The 15,000-nt window shown below is 48.6% G+C and overlaps 1 protein-coding gene across 1 annotated transcript in view; it reads right to left on the bottom strand.

Annotated features, from left to right (window-relative positions):
- The window catches only part of kalrnb (kalirin RhoGEF kinase b), a gene marked incomplete at both ends in the record, with an annotated part of 45,086 nt that overhangs the window by 22,218 nt on the left and 7,868 nt on the right, over positions 1–15,000 (bottom strand). The window contains 11 exon segments of the mRNA XM_084152454.1: positions 1,502–1,787; positions 1,884–2,031; positions 2,352–2,527; positions 2,694–2,885; positions 7,503–7,625; positions 8,061–8,291; positions 10,861–10,992; positions 11,667–11,858; positions 12,586–12,708; positions 13,486–13,813; positions 13,922–14,145. Coding sequence (XP_084008580.1) covers positions 1,502–1,787; positions 1,884–2,031; positions 2,352–2,527; positions 2,694–2,885; positions 7,503–7,625; positions 8,061–8,291; positions 10,861–10,992; positions 11,667–11,858; positions 12,586–12,708; positions 13,486–13,813; positions 13,922–14,145 — 2,155 coding nt within the window.

Here is a 15,000-nt window from a genome sequence, read left to right as displayed (position 1 = left end):
CTCTCCCTCCCTCTCATATTCCTCCAATCTTTCTCTCCCTTTCTCTCATATTCCTCCCATCTCGCTCCCTCTCTCCTCTCTCTCTCCCAAAACTTCTCTCCCTTGCTCTCATATTCCTCCCATTTCTCTCTCCCTCTCTCTCAGCCTCTCCTTCTTACTTCATATGATGAATCACTCTCTCCTTCGCCCAAATCCTTCCAACTATATATTTTTTCTCTCTCTCTCTACCAGTCTGTTCAAGTCAAGGAGGAGGAGGAGGATGAGGAGGTATGTTATAAGTGAGGGATGTATAAGTGGAAGGATGGTTGAATGAACGGAGCGAGGCGTATCACTCTGCAGTCTGACTGCACTCTCCTCAGGGGCACTTTGACCAATCACATTAGCTGTCGTCACGCGTCGTCTTTGCTAACTGGCTAAATGCCCAGAGGGGAAGACAGGGTATAGGCTGAAACATGACTCATTTCCTCTGAGAAATATGTCAGGGTTAAACAGAAGAATGCTGTTAGATAGTTCATAGTATTTTTGGGTGAGTGATTCCCATTCATTATTTTCAAGCTTACACGCCCAAGATTCCACAATGCATTGAAAAGCTTTACCCATCAACATCTCTCTCCACCTCTGTCTTTCTCGATATCTCTCTCCCCTCTCTCTCCTTCTGTATCTCCCTCTCTCTGTCTCTCTCCCTCTCTCCATCCCTCTCTCTGTCTCCCTCTCTTCCTCTCTCCATCCCTCTCTCCCTCCCTCTCTCTGTTTCTCTCCCTCTCTCCATCCCTCTCTCTGTCTCCCTCTCTTCCTCTCTCATCCCTCTCTCCCTCCCTCTCTCTGTCTCTCTCCCTCTCTCCATCCCTCTCTCTGTCTCCCTCTCTTCCTCTCTCCATCCCTCTCTCCCTCCCTCTCTCTGTTTCTCTCCCTCTCTCCATCCCTCTCTCTGTCTCCCTCTCTTCCTCTCTCCATCCCTCTCTCCGTCTCTCCCTCCCTCTCTCTGTCTCTCTCCCTCTCTCCCTCCCTCTCTCTGTCTTTCTCCCTCTCTCTATCCCTCTCTCTGTCTCTCTCCTTCTCTCCATCCCTCTCTCTGTCTCTCTCTCCCTCTCTCCATCCCTCTCTCCCTCCCTCTCTCTGTCTCTCTCCCTCTCTCCATTCCTCTCTCTGTTTCTCTCCCCCTCTCCATCCCTCTCTCTGTCTCCCTCTCTTCCTCTCTCCATCCCTCTCTCCGTCTCTCCCTCCCTCTCTCTGTCTCTCTCCCTCTCTCTATCCCTCTCTCTGTCTCTCTCCTTCTCTCCATCCCTCTCTCTGTCTCTCTCTCCCTCTCTCTATCCCTCTCTCCCTCCCTCTCTCTGTTTCTCTCCCTCTCTCCATCCCTCTCTCTGTTTCTCTCCCTCTCTCCATCCCTCTTTCTGTCTCTCTCTTTCTCTCCATCCCTCTCTCTGTCTCTCTCCCTCTCTCCATCCATCTCTCTCTATCTCTCTCTCTATCCCTCTCTCCGTCTCAATCTCTGTCTTACCTGAGGCCTGTACTTCGGTGATGTATTGCTGAAGGTCGTGACCCTGCTGGACGACCTCATAGGTCATGTTGTTCATGGCTAGCCGTCGCTCCATGTGTCTGTGTATGCGCTGCTGCGCTAACGTTAGCCCTTCTGGGTTAGCATCCACTAGCCTCGATTGCGCTAATGCTAGCTTCTCCTGGTTGGCTTCCACTAGCCGCGGTTGTGCTAGCGTTAGCTTCTCTGTGGTGATGTCCTGGGCCTGCTTCTGGAGGTCCTGCTTCCACGCCTCCATCTCCCCTGACACCTACAGGGGGCAGTAGTGAGGGTCAGAGACCGGCTAAAGCACAAACACTCTCTCTCACACACACACGTACACACACACTCACACAAACAGCCCTACCTCCAGAGAGCACTGCTGTAGTATGCGTAGCTGCAGATAGACGTCCAGCCTGATCTTCCTCTGGTGGAACAGCTCCTCCAGCTGAACCTGGGCCTCCTCCAACGACTGCAGCACTGATTCCACATGGCCCACTGAACTGCCCTGGGGCCTGGCACACACACACACAAACGCATACACACACAACCGCACAGAGATGTGCACACACAGGGTAAACACACATACATGCATGCACACAGACATACATATAAACACAAACACATGGTAAATACACGGACGAACGCACACACACACACACACACACAAGAACACACACACACACACAGACAAGCATGGGGACCAAGCAAACACAAAAACAAACAATCAGCGCCAAATAAATAGAACCAGTCTAGAGAGCTGACGAGAACATCTGACACAGAGTAAATGAATGGAAACCAGGGGTATTGAAAGTGTGTGTGTATGTGTGTTTACCTGAGCTGTAGGATGAGGTCCTCTCCCTCCCTGATGACAGAGAGCGAGGCGTCCTGTGTGTTGGCCTGTTGTTGCTGCTGCTGGGTGATAAGAGCCTGTAGAGACTCCACTGAGTCAGGACACACACACACCTCCCCTGCCATCTGCCTCTGGAGACCCTCCATCCACGCTGACAGCTGCACGCACATATCATATATATACACACACGTACACACACACACACACACACACACACACACACACACACACACACACACACACACACACACAGAAAAAAACATATGTAGACACACTTTGTGACAGGGTGTATGTGTGTGTGTGTGTGCGCATGCATTAAGGTACCTCTTTGGTGTGTATGTAAAAGGAGACAGCGAGGTCCAGCAGTAGTTTCCTCTGTTCTACTCTCTGTATGAAGGCCTGCATGCGGAGCTCCAGGTCCCCAGCAGCAGAGTAGATCTCCCCCTCCTCACACTCCCCTGACTGGGCCAGCTGACCTGCTGCCTCCAGCAGCTTCTCAGCATTGGTATAGGTGTTCTACAGAGAGAAGGGGAGAGAGAGGGATGAGAGAAGGAGAGAGGGGAGAGAGAGAGAGAGAGAGAGAGAGAGAGAGAGAGAGAGAGAGAGAGAGAGAGAGAGAGAGAGAGAGAGAGAGAGAGAGAGAGAGAGAGAGAGAGAGAGAGAGAGAGAGAGAGAGAGAGAGAGAGAGAGAGAGAGAGAGAGAGAGAGAGAGAGAGAGAGAGAGAGAGAGAGAGAGAGAGAGAGAGAGAGAGAGAGAGAGAGAGAGCGAGAGAGAGAGAGAGAGAGAGAGAGAGAGAGAGAGAGAGAGAGAGAGAGAGAGAGAGAGAGAGAGAGAGACAGGCCACCCCCAGGGTCGAGGGTTTGAGGCCAGGCCACCCCCCAGGGTCGAGGGTTTGAGGACAGGCCACCCCCAATCAATCAATCAATCAATTTTATTTTATATAGCCCTTCTTACATCAGCTAATATCTCGAAGTGCTGTACAGAAACCCAGCCTAAAACCCCAAACAGCTAGTAATGCAGGTGTAGAAGCACGGTGGCTAGGAAAAACTCCCTAGAAAGGCAAAACCTAGGAAGAAACCTAGAGAGGAACCAGGCTATGAGGGGTGGCCAGTCCTCTTCTGGCTGTGCCAAGATGTTCAAAAATGTTCATAAGTGACAAGCATGGTCAAATAATAATCAGGAATAAATCTCAGTTGGCTTTTCATAGCCGATCATTAAGAGTTGAAAACAGCAGGTCTGGGACAGGTAGGGGTTCCATAACCGCAGGCAGAACAGTTGAAACTGGAATAGCAGCAAGGCCAGGCGGACTGGGGACAGCAAGGAGTCACCACGGCCGGTAGTCCCGACGTATGGTCCTAGGGCTCAGGTCTCTCAGTTGGCTTTTCATAGCCGATCATTAAGAGTTGAAAACAGCAGGTCTGGGACAGGTAGGGGTTTCGTAGCCGCAGGCAGAACAGTTGAAACTGGAATAGCAGCAAGGCCAGGCGGACTGGGGACAGCAAGGTGTCATCATGCCCGGTAGTCCTGACGTATGGTCCTAGGGCTCAGGTTCTCAGAGAGAAAGAGAGAACGAGAGAATTAGAGAGAGCATACTTAAATTCACACAGGACACTGGATAAGACAGGAGAAGTACTCCAGGTATAACCAACTAACCCCAGCCCCCCGACACATAAACTACTGCAGCATAAATACTGGAGGCTGAGACAGGAGCGGTCCGGAGACACTGTGGCCCCATCCGAAGAAACCCCCGGACAGGGCCAAACAGGAAGGATATAACCCCACCCACTCCGCCAAAGCACAGCCCCCGCACCACTAGAGGGATATCCCCAACCACCAACTTACAATCCTGAGACAAGGCCGAGTATAGCCCACAGAGGTCTCCACCACAGCACAAACCAAGGGGGGGGCGCCAACCCAGACAGGAAGATCACATCAGTAACTCAACCCACTCAAGTGACGCACCCCTCCCAGGGACGGCATGAAAGAGCACCAGCAAGCCAGTGACTCAGCCCCTGCAACAGGGTTAGAGGCAGAGAACCCCAGTGGAGAGGGGAACCGGCCTGGCAGAGACAGCAAGGGCTGTTCGTTGCTCCAGCCTTTCCGTTCACCTTCACACTCCTGGGCCAGACTACACTCAATCATATGACCTACTGAAGAGATAAGTCTTCAGTAAAGACTTAAAGGTTGAGACCGAGTCTGCGTCTCTCACATGGGTAGGCAGACTGTTCCATAAAAATGGAGATCTATAGGAGAAAGCCCTGCCTCCCGCTGTTTGCTTAGAAATTCTAGGGACAATTAGGAGGCCTGCGTCTTGTGACCGTAGCGTACGTATTGGTATGTACGGCAGGACCAACTCGGAAAGATAGGTAGGAGCAAGCCCATGTAACGCTTTATAGGTTAACAGTAAAACCTTGAAATCAGCCCTTGCCTTAACAGGAAGCCAGTGTAGGGAAGCTAGCACTGGAGTAATATGATCAAATTTCTTGGTTCTAGTCAGGATTCTAGCAGCCGTATTTAGCACTAACTGAAGTTTATTTAGTGCTTTATCCGGGTAGCCGGAAAATAGAGCATTGCAGTAGTCTAACCTAGAAGTAACAAATGCATGGATTAATTTTTCTGCATCATTTTTGGACAGAAAATTTCTGATTTTTGCAATGTTACGTAGATGGAAAAAAGCTGTCCTTGAAACAGTCTTGATATGTTCGTCAAAAGAGAGATCAGGGTCAAGAGTAACGCCTAGGTCCTTCACAGTTTTATAGGCAGAAGGAGTCTGGAAGGGCATCAATGAATTTTTGTGTTGTCTGAGAATTTATAGCACGACTTTTGATGCTCCTTGGTTGGGGTCTGAGCAGATTATTTGTTGCGATTGCAAACGTAATAAAATGGTGGTCCGATAGTCCAGGATTTTGTGGAAAAACATTAAGATCTACAACATTTATTCCATGGGACAAAACTAGGTCCAGAGTATGACTGTGGCAGTGAGTAGGTCCAGAGACATGTTGGACAAAACCCACTGAGTCGATAATGGCTCCGAAAGACTTTTGGAGTGGGTCTGTGGACTTCTCCATGTGAATATTAAAATCACCAAAAATTAGAATATGATCTGCTATGACTACAAGGTCTGATAGGAATTCAGGAAACTCAGAGAGGAACGCTGTATATGGCCCAGGAGGCCTGTAAACAGTAGCTATAAAAAGTGATTGAGTAGGCTGCATAGATTTCATGACTAGAAGCTCAAAAGATGAAAACGCCATATTTTTTTTTGTAAATTGAAATTTGCTATCGTAAATGTTAGCAACACCTCCGCCTTTGCGGGATGCACGGGGAATATGGTCACTAGTGTAACCAGGAGGTGAGGCCTCATTTAACACAGCAAATTCATCAGGCTTAAGCCATGTTTCAGTCAGGCCAATCACATCAAGATTATGATCAGTGATTAGTTCATTGACTATGACTGCCTTTGAAGTGAGGGATCTAACATTAAGTAACCCTATTTTGAGATGTGAGGTATCACGATCTCTTTCAATAATGGCAGGAATGGAGGAGGTCTTTATCCTAATAAGATTGCTAGGGTGAACACCGCCATGTTTAGTTTTGCCCAACCTAGATCGAGGCACAGACACAGTCTCAATGGGTATGGCTGAGCTGACTACACTGACTGTGCTATTGGCAGACTCCACTAAGCTGGCAGGTTGGCTAACAGCCTGCTGCCTGGCCTGCACCCTATTTCACTGTGGGGCTAGAGGAGTTAGAGCCCTATCTATGTTGGTAGATAAGAGGAGAGCACCCCTCCAGCTAGGATGGAGTCCGTCACTCCTCAGCAGGTCAGGCTTGGTCCTGTTTGTGGGTGAGTCCCAGAAAGAGGGCCAATTATCCACAAATGTTATCTTTTGGGAGGGGCAGAAAACAGTTTTCAACCAGCGATTAAGTGCTGAGACTCTGCTGTAGAGCTCGTCACTTCCCCTAACTGGGAGGGGGCCAGAGACAATTACTCGATGCCGACACATCTTTCTAGCTGATTTACACGCTGAAGCTATGTTGCACTTGGTGACCTCTGACTGTTTCATCCTAACATCGTTGGTGCCGACGTGGATAACAATATCTCTATACTCTCTACACTCGCCAGTTTTAGCTTTAGCCAGCACCATCTTTAGATTAGCCTTAACGTCGGTAGCCCTGCCCCCTGGTAAACAGTGTATGATCGCTGGGTGATTCGTTTTAAGTCTAATACTGCGGGTAATGGAGTCGCCAATGACTAGGGTTTTCAATTTGTCAGAGCTAATGGTGGGAGCCTTCGGAGTCTCAGACCCCGTAACGGGAGGAGTAGAGACTAGAGAAGACTCAGACTCAGACTCCGACTCGCTACATAATGGGGAAAACCGGTTGAAGGTTTCTGTCGGCTGAATGAGCGACACCGGTTGAGCATTCCAACAGTATTTCCCTCCAGAAGCCATGAGAAAGTTGTCCGGCTGCGGGGACTGTGCGGGGGGATTTATACTAACGTTACTGTCTGTACTTACTGGTGGCACAGACGCTGTTTCTTCCTTTCCTACACTGATATTACCCTTGCCTAACGATTGCGTCTGAAGCTGGGCTTGTAGCACAGCTATTCTCGCCGTAAGGCGAGAATTCTCCTGTATATTATGAGTACAGCGACTGCAATTAGAAGACATCATGTTAATGTTACTACTTAGCTTCGGCTGTTGAAGATGTTGATGAACCATGTCCAGATAAAGCGTCCGGAGTGAAAAAGTTGAATAAGGGAAAAAAGTTGCGATGGAAAAAAGGAAAATAACGTAAAGTTGGCAGCTAAAACGCACAGGAAAATGACTCTTCTGTCTCGGGATAAACGTCCGGGGTGAAAAAGTTTAACGAAAAAAGATGAGTGAGGACAAAACTAAAAAGTTGGTAAATTTGTTGAACACAGAGATTGATTAAACGTTTATTAAAAGTAAAACGTGAATAGTTTGGCAGGTAGCCAAGTAGCAACAAACAGCACAGCAGTACGGAGACAATGCGGAAGCGAGACGGAAGTCACGTGATTGAGGTCGAGGGTTTGAGGACAGGCCACCCCCAGGGTCGAGGGTCGTGGGCTACCCACTGAACTCGCTCATAGCATAGTGTTACTGTACCTGGGCCACCTGTTGAAAATCGTCATGGCGTTTCTGCAGTGCTCGTGCTCGGTGGAGGCTCTTCCCCACACCGGTGTGCTTATTGAGAAACACCTCTCCATGCTGCTCCACCCAGTCCAGAACCTACAGGGTGAGGACGAAATAACAATGACACAGCTTTCTCTCTCTCTGTGTGTGTGTGTGTGGTTTTACTATCCAGGTGGGGACCAGAACGCCTCACAAGGATAGTAAAACAGGGAAGAGTCTGACAAGCGGGGATATTTCGCCGGTCTCACCACGAAAAAGGCTATTTTAGGCTTAGGGGTTAGGTTTAGGGTTACAATTAGGGTTATAATTAGGGTTAGGGGTTAGGGGTAAGGTTTAGGGGTTTGGGTTTAAGGTTAGGTTAAAGGTTAGGGTTAGGGTTAGGGTTAGGTTTAGGGGTTAGGGAAAATAGTATTTTGAATGGGAATCAATTGTTTGGTCCCCACAAGGGTAGCAAAACAAACGTGTGTGTGTGTGTGTGTGTTTGTGTGTGTCCAAGCCCAGGTCAGTGAGAGTGGTAAAGGGCTTCAGTACCTGCCGTACGTCCTGCTGGAAAACACACAGCTGCAGACGCTGGTGTAGGCGGAGCTTGCGGTGTTGCCACGCCCCTTCGACATGCTGGTGACCCTGCATGACCTCGTGCAGAACTCCCATGATGCCGTGTGTTGCGGCTGTGAAGTCAGTGGTTGCCACTGGTAACCCAGACTCGTCAGGCTCCGCTGGACGCTGAAGCACTTCCAATAGGGCTTTACCGCTCTCACTGACCTGGGGTCGGACACACACACACACACACACACACACACACACACACACACAGACACACACACACACACACACACACACAGACACACATACACAGACACACACACACACACACACACACAGAGACACACACACACACACACACAGACACACACACACACACAGACACACACACACACAGACACACACACACACCCACACACAGACACACACACACAGAGACACACACACACACACACACACACAGACACACACACACAGACACACACACACACAGACACACACATAAACAACACAAATTAAAGCACACAGGTAGGATACATGTGCACACAGAGTACATGAACACCAATAAACAATTTATATAAACTAAATATATGTAAACAATTTACATAAATCATTAAACTGGATATAAAACAATGTATATAAACCTAAACACATAGACACATACAGAGGTGATGTGAGTACATGTACAGTGCATTCAGAAAGTATTCAGACCCATTCCCTTTCTCCACATGTTGTTACGTTACAGCCTTATTCTAAAATTGATCAAATTATATGTTTTCCTCATCAATCTACACACAATACCCCATAATGACAAAGCAAAAACAGGTTTTTAGAAATGATTTACATAAGTATTCAGACCCTTTGCTATGAGACTCGAAATTGAGCTCAGGTGCATCTTGTTTCCATTGATCATCCTTGAGATGTTTCTACAACTTGATTGGAGTCCACCTGTGGTAAATTCAATTGATTGGACAGGTCCCACAGTTGACAGTGCATGTCAGAGCGCCAGAGTTCCTCTGTGGAGTAAGGAGATGTCACGGATCCCTCCGAGGCTGACTCCTCTCCTTGTTCGAGCAGGCTTCGGCGTTCATCGTCACCGGCCTTCTAGCCACTGCCGCGCCTCTGTTCATCATTCCATTTGTTTTGTCTTGTTTTCACACACACCTGGTACATATCCCCTCATCAGTGTCTGTATAACTATTCCTTCTGCTCCCCATGTCTTTGTGTGTTATTGTTACTTTGTGGAGTTATCGCTAGCTCGGTTGAGTATTTTTGTTATTTTATCGCTGGGAATATTTACCTGTGTATGTCTGGTTCCCAGTACGCATTTAAGTCGCACTGGGATCGTGTTTACGCATTGCTGCGGACTACCTTATTGGGCTGAATAAAGCATATTCCTTCTTCACACTCTGTCCATCCCATCGCTATAGGAGAACCTTCCAGAAGGACAACCATCTCTGCAGCATTCCACCAATCAGGCCTTTATGGTAGAGTGCCCAGTCAGAAGTCACTCCTCAGTAAAAGGCTCATGACAGCCCACTTGGAGTTTGCCAAAAGGCACCTAAAGACTCTCAGACCATGAGAAACAAGATTCTCTGGTCTGATGAAACCAAGATTGAACTCTTTGGCCTGAATGCCAAGCGTCGCGTCTGGAGGAAACCTGGCACCATCCCTACGGTGAAGCATGGTGGTGGCAGCATCATGCTGTGGGGATGTTTTTCAGCGGCAGGGACTGGGAGACTAGTCAGGATCGAGGGAAAGATGAACGGAGCAAAGTACAGAGAGACATCCTTGATGGAAACCTGCTCCAGAGCGCTCAGGACCTCAGACTGGAGCGAAGGTTCTCCTTCCAACAGGACAACGACCCTAAGCACACAGCCAAGACAACGCAGGAGTGGCTTCGGGACAAGTCTCTGAATGTCCTTGAGTGGCACAGCCAGAGCCCAGACTTGAACCCAATCGAACATCTCTGGAGAGACCTGAAAATAGCTGTGCAGCGATGCTCCCCATCCAACCTGACAGAGCTTGAGAGGATCTGCAGAGAAGAATGGGAGAAACTCCCCAAATACAGGTGTGCCAAGCTTGTAGCATCATAACCAAGAAGACTCAAGGCTGTAATCGCTGCCAAGGTGCTTCAACAAAGTACTGAGTAAAGGGTCTGAATACTTATGTAAATGTGATATTTCCGTTTTATTATTTTTTTATACATTTGCAAACATTTATAAAAACCTGTTTTTAGAATAAGGCTGTAACGTAACAAAATGTGGAAAAAGTCAAGGGGTCTGAATACTTTCCCAATGCCCTGTACATCTGTACCAGTGGAGGCTGCTGAGGGGAGGACGGCTCATAATAATGTCTGGAATGGAGTATAATGGATGGAATGGAGCGGTATCAACCACCATCTACTCCATTCCGGCCATTGTTATGAGCCGTCCTCCCCTCAGCAGCCTCCACTGATCTGTACTAATTGTAAGTCGCTCTGGATAAGAGCGTCTGCTAAATGACTAAAATGTAAATGTGTGCGTGTGTTGTGTACCTGTGTGTAGGCTGATGTTATCTCTTCGTAGAGTAAATGTAAATGTGTGCGTGTGTTGTGTACCTGTGTGTAGGCTGATGTTATCTCTTCGTAGAGTAAATGTAAATGTGTGCGTGTGTTGTGTACCTGTGTGTAGGCTGATGTTATCTCTTCGTAGAGTAAATGTAAATGTGTGCGTGTGTTGTGTACCTGTGTGTAGGCTGATGTTATCTCTTCGTAGAGTAAATGTAAATGTGTGCGTGTGTTGTGTACCTGTGTGTAGGCTGATGTTATCTCTTCGTAGAGCGTCTGGTGTTGTTGTATGGACGCCTCCAGCTCTGCCATCTCCACCGTCAAAGAGTCGTCAGCACACGCCTCACACCAGCGCTCCACACGCCCCAGGAACTGAAACATAATGCACACACGTCACATGTATATACACACACACGTTATACACAACCCAACAGTCACAAAAACAAACACGTTCTAAACACATAGACCTTACATCAGCACTCTACACGGCCCAGGAACTGAAACATGACACACTAAGTTATATTTCCTGTCAAACTCATTACACACTGAGTTATATTTTCTGTCTAACTCATTACACACTGAGTTCTATTTTCAGTTAAACTCATTACACACTGAGTTCTCATTACACACAAAGTTATATTTTCTGTTAAACTCATTACACACTGAGTTCTTATTACACACAAAGTTCTATTATCTGTTAAACTCATTACACACAGAGTTCTATTTTCTGTTAAACTCATTAAACACAGAGTTCTATTTTCTGTCAATCTCATTACACACTGAGTTCTATTTTCTGTCAAACTCATTACACACAGAGTTCTATTTTCTGTCAAACTCATTACACAAAGAGTTCTATTTTCTGTCAAACTCATTACACACAGAGTTCTATTTTCTGTTAAACTCATTACACACAGAGTTCTATTTTCTGTCAAACTCATTACACACAGAGTTCTATTTTCTGTCAAACTCATTACACACAGAGTTATTTAGGTTAACTTCTCTTTAAAGGTAGACTCAGATTGAGATGAGCGAAATGCAAGACACACCTGTTCCGCTCCCTGGTGGAAGTCGGTGGACATGACCAGTGTGTTGCTGCGTTCCTCCAGCACTGATATCAGCCCCTTCCAGTCCTCCTGGAGCCGTGACGAGACACACGTGATCCGCTCCGCTCCGTAGTGACACCCCTCACACAGCCGCGTCGCGACGGAGACCACCCCGTCCACGTTCACACTCCCATTCTGAGGAGGGGTCAGAGGTTAGGGGTTAAAGATCAGTGTTCATGAAGTGACAGTACCATACAATACAGTTCACAACTCATGTTAATAGGTAAAGTGTAATATAATATCTGTAATGTAGAGTTCAAAGTGTCATGTAATAAATAGAATGTCCGTACCATAGAGTTCAAAGTGTCATGTAATAAATAGAATGTCTGTACCGTAGAGTTCAAAGTGTCATGTGATAAATAGAATGTCTGTACCGTAGAGTTCAAAGTGTCATGTAATAAATAGAATGTCTGTACCGTAGAGTTCAAAGTGTCATGTAATAAATAGAATGTCCGTACCGTAGAGTTCAAAGTGTCATGTAATAAATAGAATGTCTGTACCGTAGAGTTCAAAGTGTCATGTAATAAATAGAATGTCTGTACCGTAGAGTTCAGTGTCATGTAATAAATAGAATGTCTGTACCGCAGAGTTCAAAGTGTCATGTAATAAATAGAATGTCTGTACCGTAGAGTTCAGTGTCATGTAATAAATAGAATGTCTGTACCGCAGAGTTCAAAGTGTCATGTAATAAATAGAATGTCTGTACCGTAGAGTTCAAGGTTAAGAGCAATAAAGTGTCTGTACCATAGAGTTCTGCCCCTACCATAGACTGTGAATTGTACACACCATAGAGTTCACAGTGATGGTTAACAGAGAGTCCGTACCATAGAGTTCATAGTAAAGGGTAAGAGAGTGTCCGTACCATAGAGTTCATGGTGAAGTGCTGGTGCTGGGTCTGGAGTTCCAGGGCATGCTGGTGGTTGAGGCCAACCTCTGTCTGACTCTGCAGGAACAGATCCTTACTGTGGGCTATCCACTCGGACATCTACAACACACACACAGAGGGTTACACACACACACACAGACACAAAAACGCACAGGCACGCACACACACACACACAGATGTTAATCTATTCAGACATGTACAGAATAAGGGAGAAAGGGAGAAAGGGAGAGAGCGAGAGAGAGAAAGAGAGAGAGAGAGAGAGAGAGAGAGAGAGAGAGAGAGAGAGAGAGAGAGAGAGAGAAAGAGAGGGAGAGAGAGAGAGAGAGAGAGGAAGAGAGAGAGGGAGAGAGAGAGAGAGAGAGAGAGAGAGAGAGAGAGAGAGAGAGAGAGCGAGAGAGAGAGAGAGGAAGAGAGAGAGGGAGAGAGAGAGAGAGAGAGAGAGAGAGAGAGGGAGAGAGAGAGAGAGAGAGAGAGAGAGAGAGAGAGAGAGAGAGAGAGAGAGAGAGAGAGAGAGAGAGAGAGAGAGAGAGAGAGAGAGAGAGAGAGAGAGAGAGAGAGAGAGAGAGAGAGAGAGAGAGAGAGAGAGAGAGAGAGAGAGAGAGAGAGAGAGAGAGAGAGAGAGAGAGAGAGAGAGAGAGAAAGGGAGGGATGTCTGCCAACCGACCTGCTGTCTCCACCACTGCTGTTCATTCAGACAACAGATGGTCTCTACCAGCGGGCTCTAAACTGTACCACCACAGGCAGACTAATACCTTTGTATCTTCTTCCCTCTCCCTCTGACTCCCACTCCCACACACACACATAACACACACATTCACACATAACACACACACACATACACACAAACACACTCTTTACCCTCCCATACACACACACCTTGGCAGCGTCCTGTTCGTATAGGTGCAGCTGTAAGACCTGGTCTAGGTGAGCTTTCCGTTCGGTCCAGCTCTGCTGCAGGTGTGTCCTGGCAGTCTGCAGCCTCTCCAGCAGGGCGGCCACCTTCGGCGCTACACTCTGGAAATCAGCCCCGCCCGACAACCAGCTTCCATAACCTTGGCTACTGCTGGGCGCGTCGCTAGGGGCTTCGCCGCTGTGGGCGGGGCCAAGCCGCATGCGCTGGAGCAAGCTCCGCCCCTCGCGGTCGATGGCGTCGATGGGAGCCGTGGCAACGGTGGTACGTAGTCGGCCATGCTCCTCTAGCAGCCTGGTCAAACACACACATACATAAACACACAGCATGAACACACACACAGACACAAAACACATAGCTTACTGCACCAGCCACACACACACACATCTGTATCCGTCTTACTTGCGGGCCTCATCCACGCCCTGGGGCTCGCCTACACGGGTCAGCCCAGCCTCCAGCTGCTCTAGTTGGGCCAGCAGCTGTCCAGCGGCCCCTGAGAACTCCTCCAGGCCCAGCCGTAGCTCCGTCCACTCCACATGGTCATACTCCAGAGAACCGCCCAGGTCAGCGGACAGCTGGGACGGGTCCACCAGCTTGGACAGGCCCTCCACAGACACTAGACTGGTCTGGAGGGAGAGGGGGAAAGAGAGAGGGAGAGGGGGAAAGAGAGAGGGAGAGTGGGAAAGAAAGAGGGAGAGGGGGAAAGAGAGAGGGAGAGGGGTAAAGAGAGAGGGAGAGGGGTAAAGAGCGAGGGAGAGGGGGGAAGAGAGAGGGAGAGGGGGAAAGAGAGAGGGAGAGGGGGAAAGAGAGAGGGAGAGCGGGAAAGAGCGAGGGAGAGGGGGAATGAGAGAGGGAGAGGGGGAAAGAGAGAGAGAGGGGGGAAAGAGAGAGGGAGAGGGGGAAAGAGAGAGGGAGAGCGGGAAAGAGAGAGGGAGAGCGGGAAAGAGAGAGGGAGAGCGGGAAAGAGAGAGGGAGAGGGGGAAAGAGAGAGGGAGAGGGGGAAGAGAGAGGGAGAGGGGGAAAGAGAGAGGGAGAGCGGGAAAGAGAGAGGGAGAGCGGGAAAGAGAGAGGGAGAGCGGGAAAGAGAGAGGGAGAGGGAGAAAGAGAGAGGGAGAGCGGGAAAGAGAGAGGGAGAGGGGGAAAGAGAGAGGGAGAGGGAGAAAGAGAGAGGGAGAGGGGGAAACAGAGAGGGAGAGGGGGAAAGAGAGAGGGAGAGCGGGAAAGAGAGAGGGAGAGCGGGAAAGAGAGAGGGAGAGAGGGAAAGAGAGAGGGAGAGGGAGAGGGGGAAAGAGAGAGGGAGAGGGGGAAAGAGAGAGGGAGAGGGGGAAAGAGAGAGGGAGAGGGGGAAAGAGAGAGGGAGAGCGGGAGAGCGGGAAAGAGAGAGGGAGAGGGGGAAAGAGAGAGGGAGAGGGGGAAAGAGAGAGGGAGAGGGGGAAAGAGAGAGGGAGAGAGGGAGAGCGGGAGAGCGGGAAAGAGAGAGG

Source organism: Coregonus lavaretus (genome assembly GCF_964263955.1).
Source record: "Coregonus lavaretus genome assembly, chromosome: 35".
In the NCBI taxonomy this organism is placed as follows: Eukaryota; Metazoa; Chordata; class Actinopteri; order Salmoniformes; family Salmonidae; genus Coregonus; species Coregonus lavaretus.
This window is presented reverse-complemented; position numbering and strand designations above follow the sequence as displayed.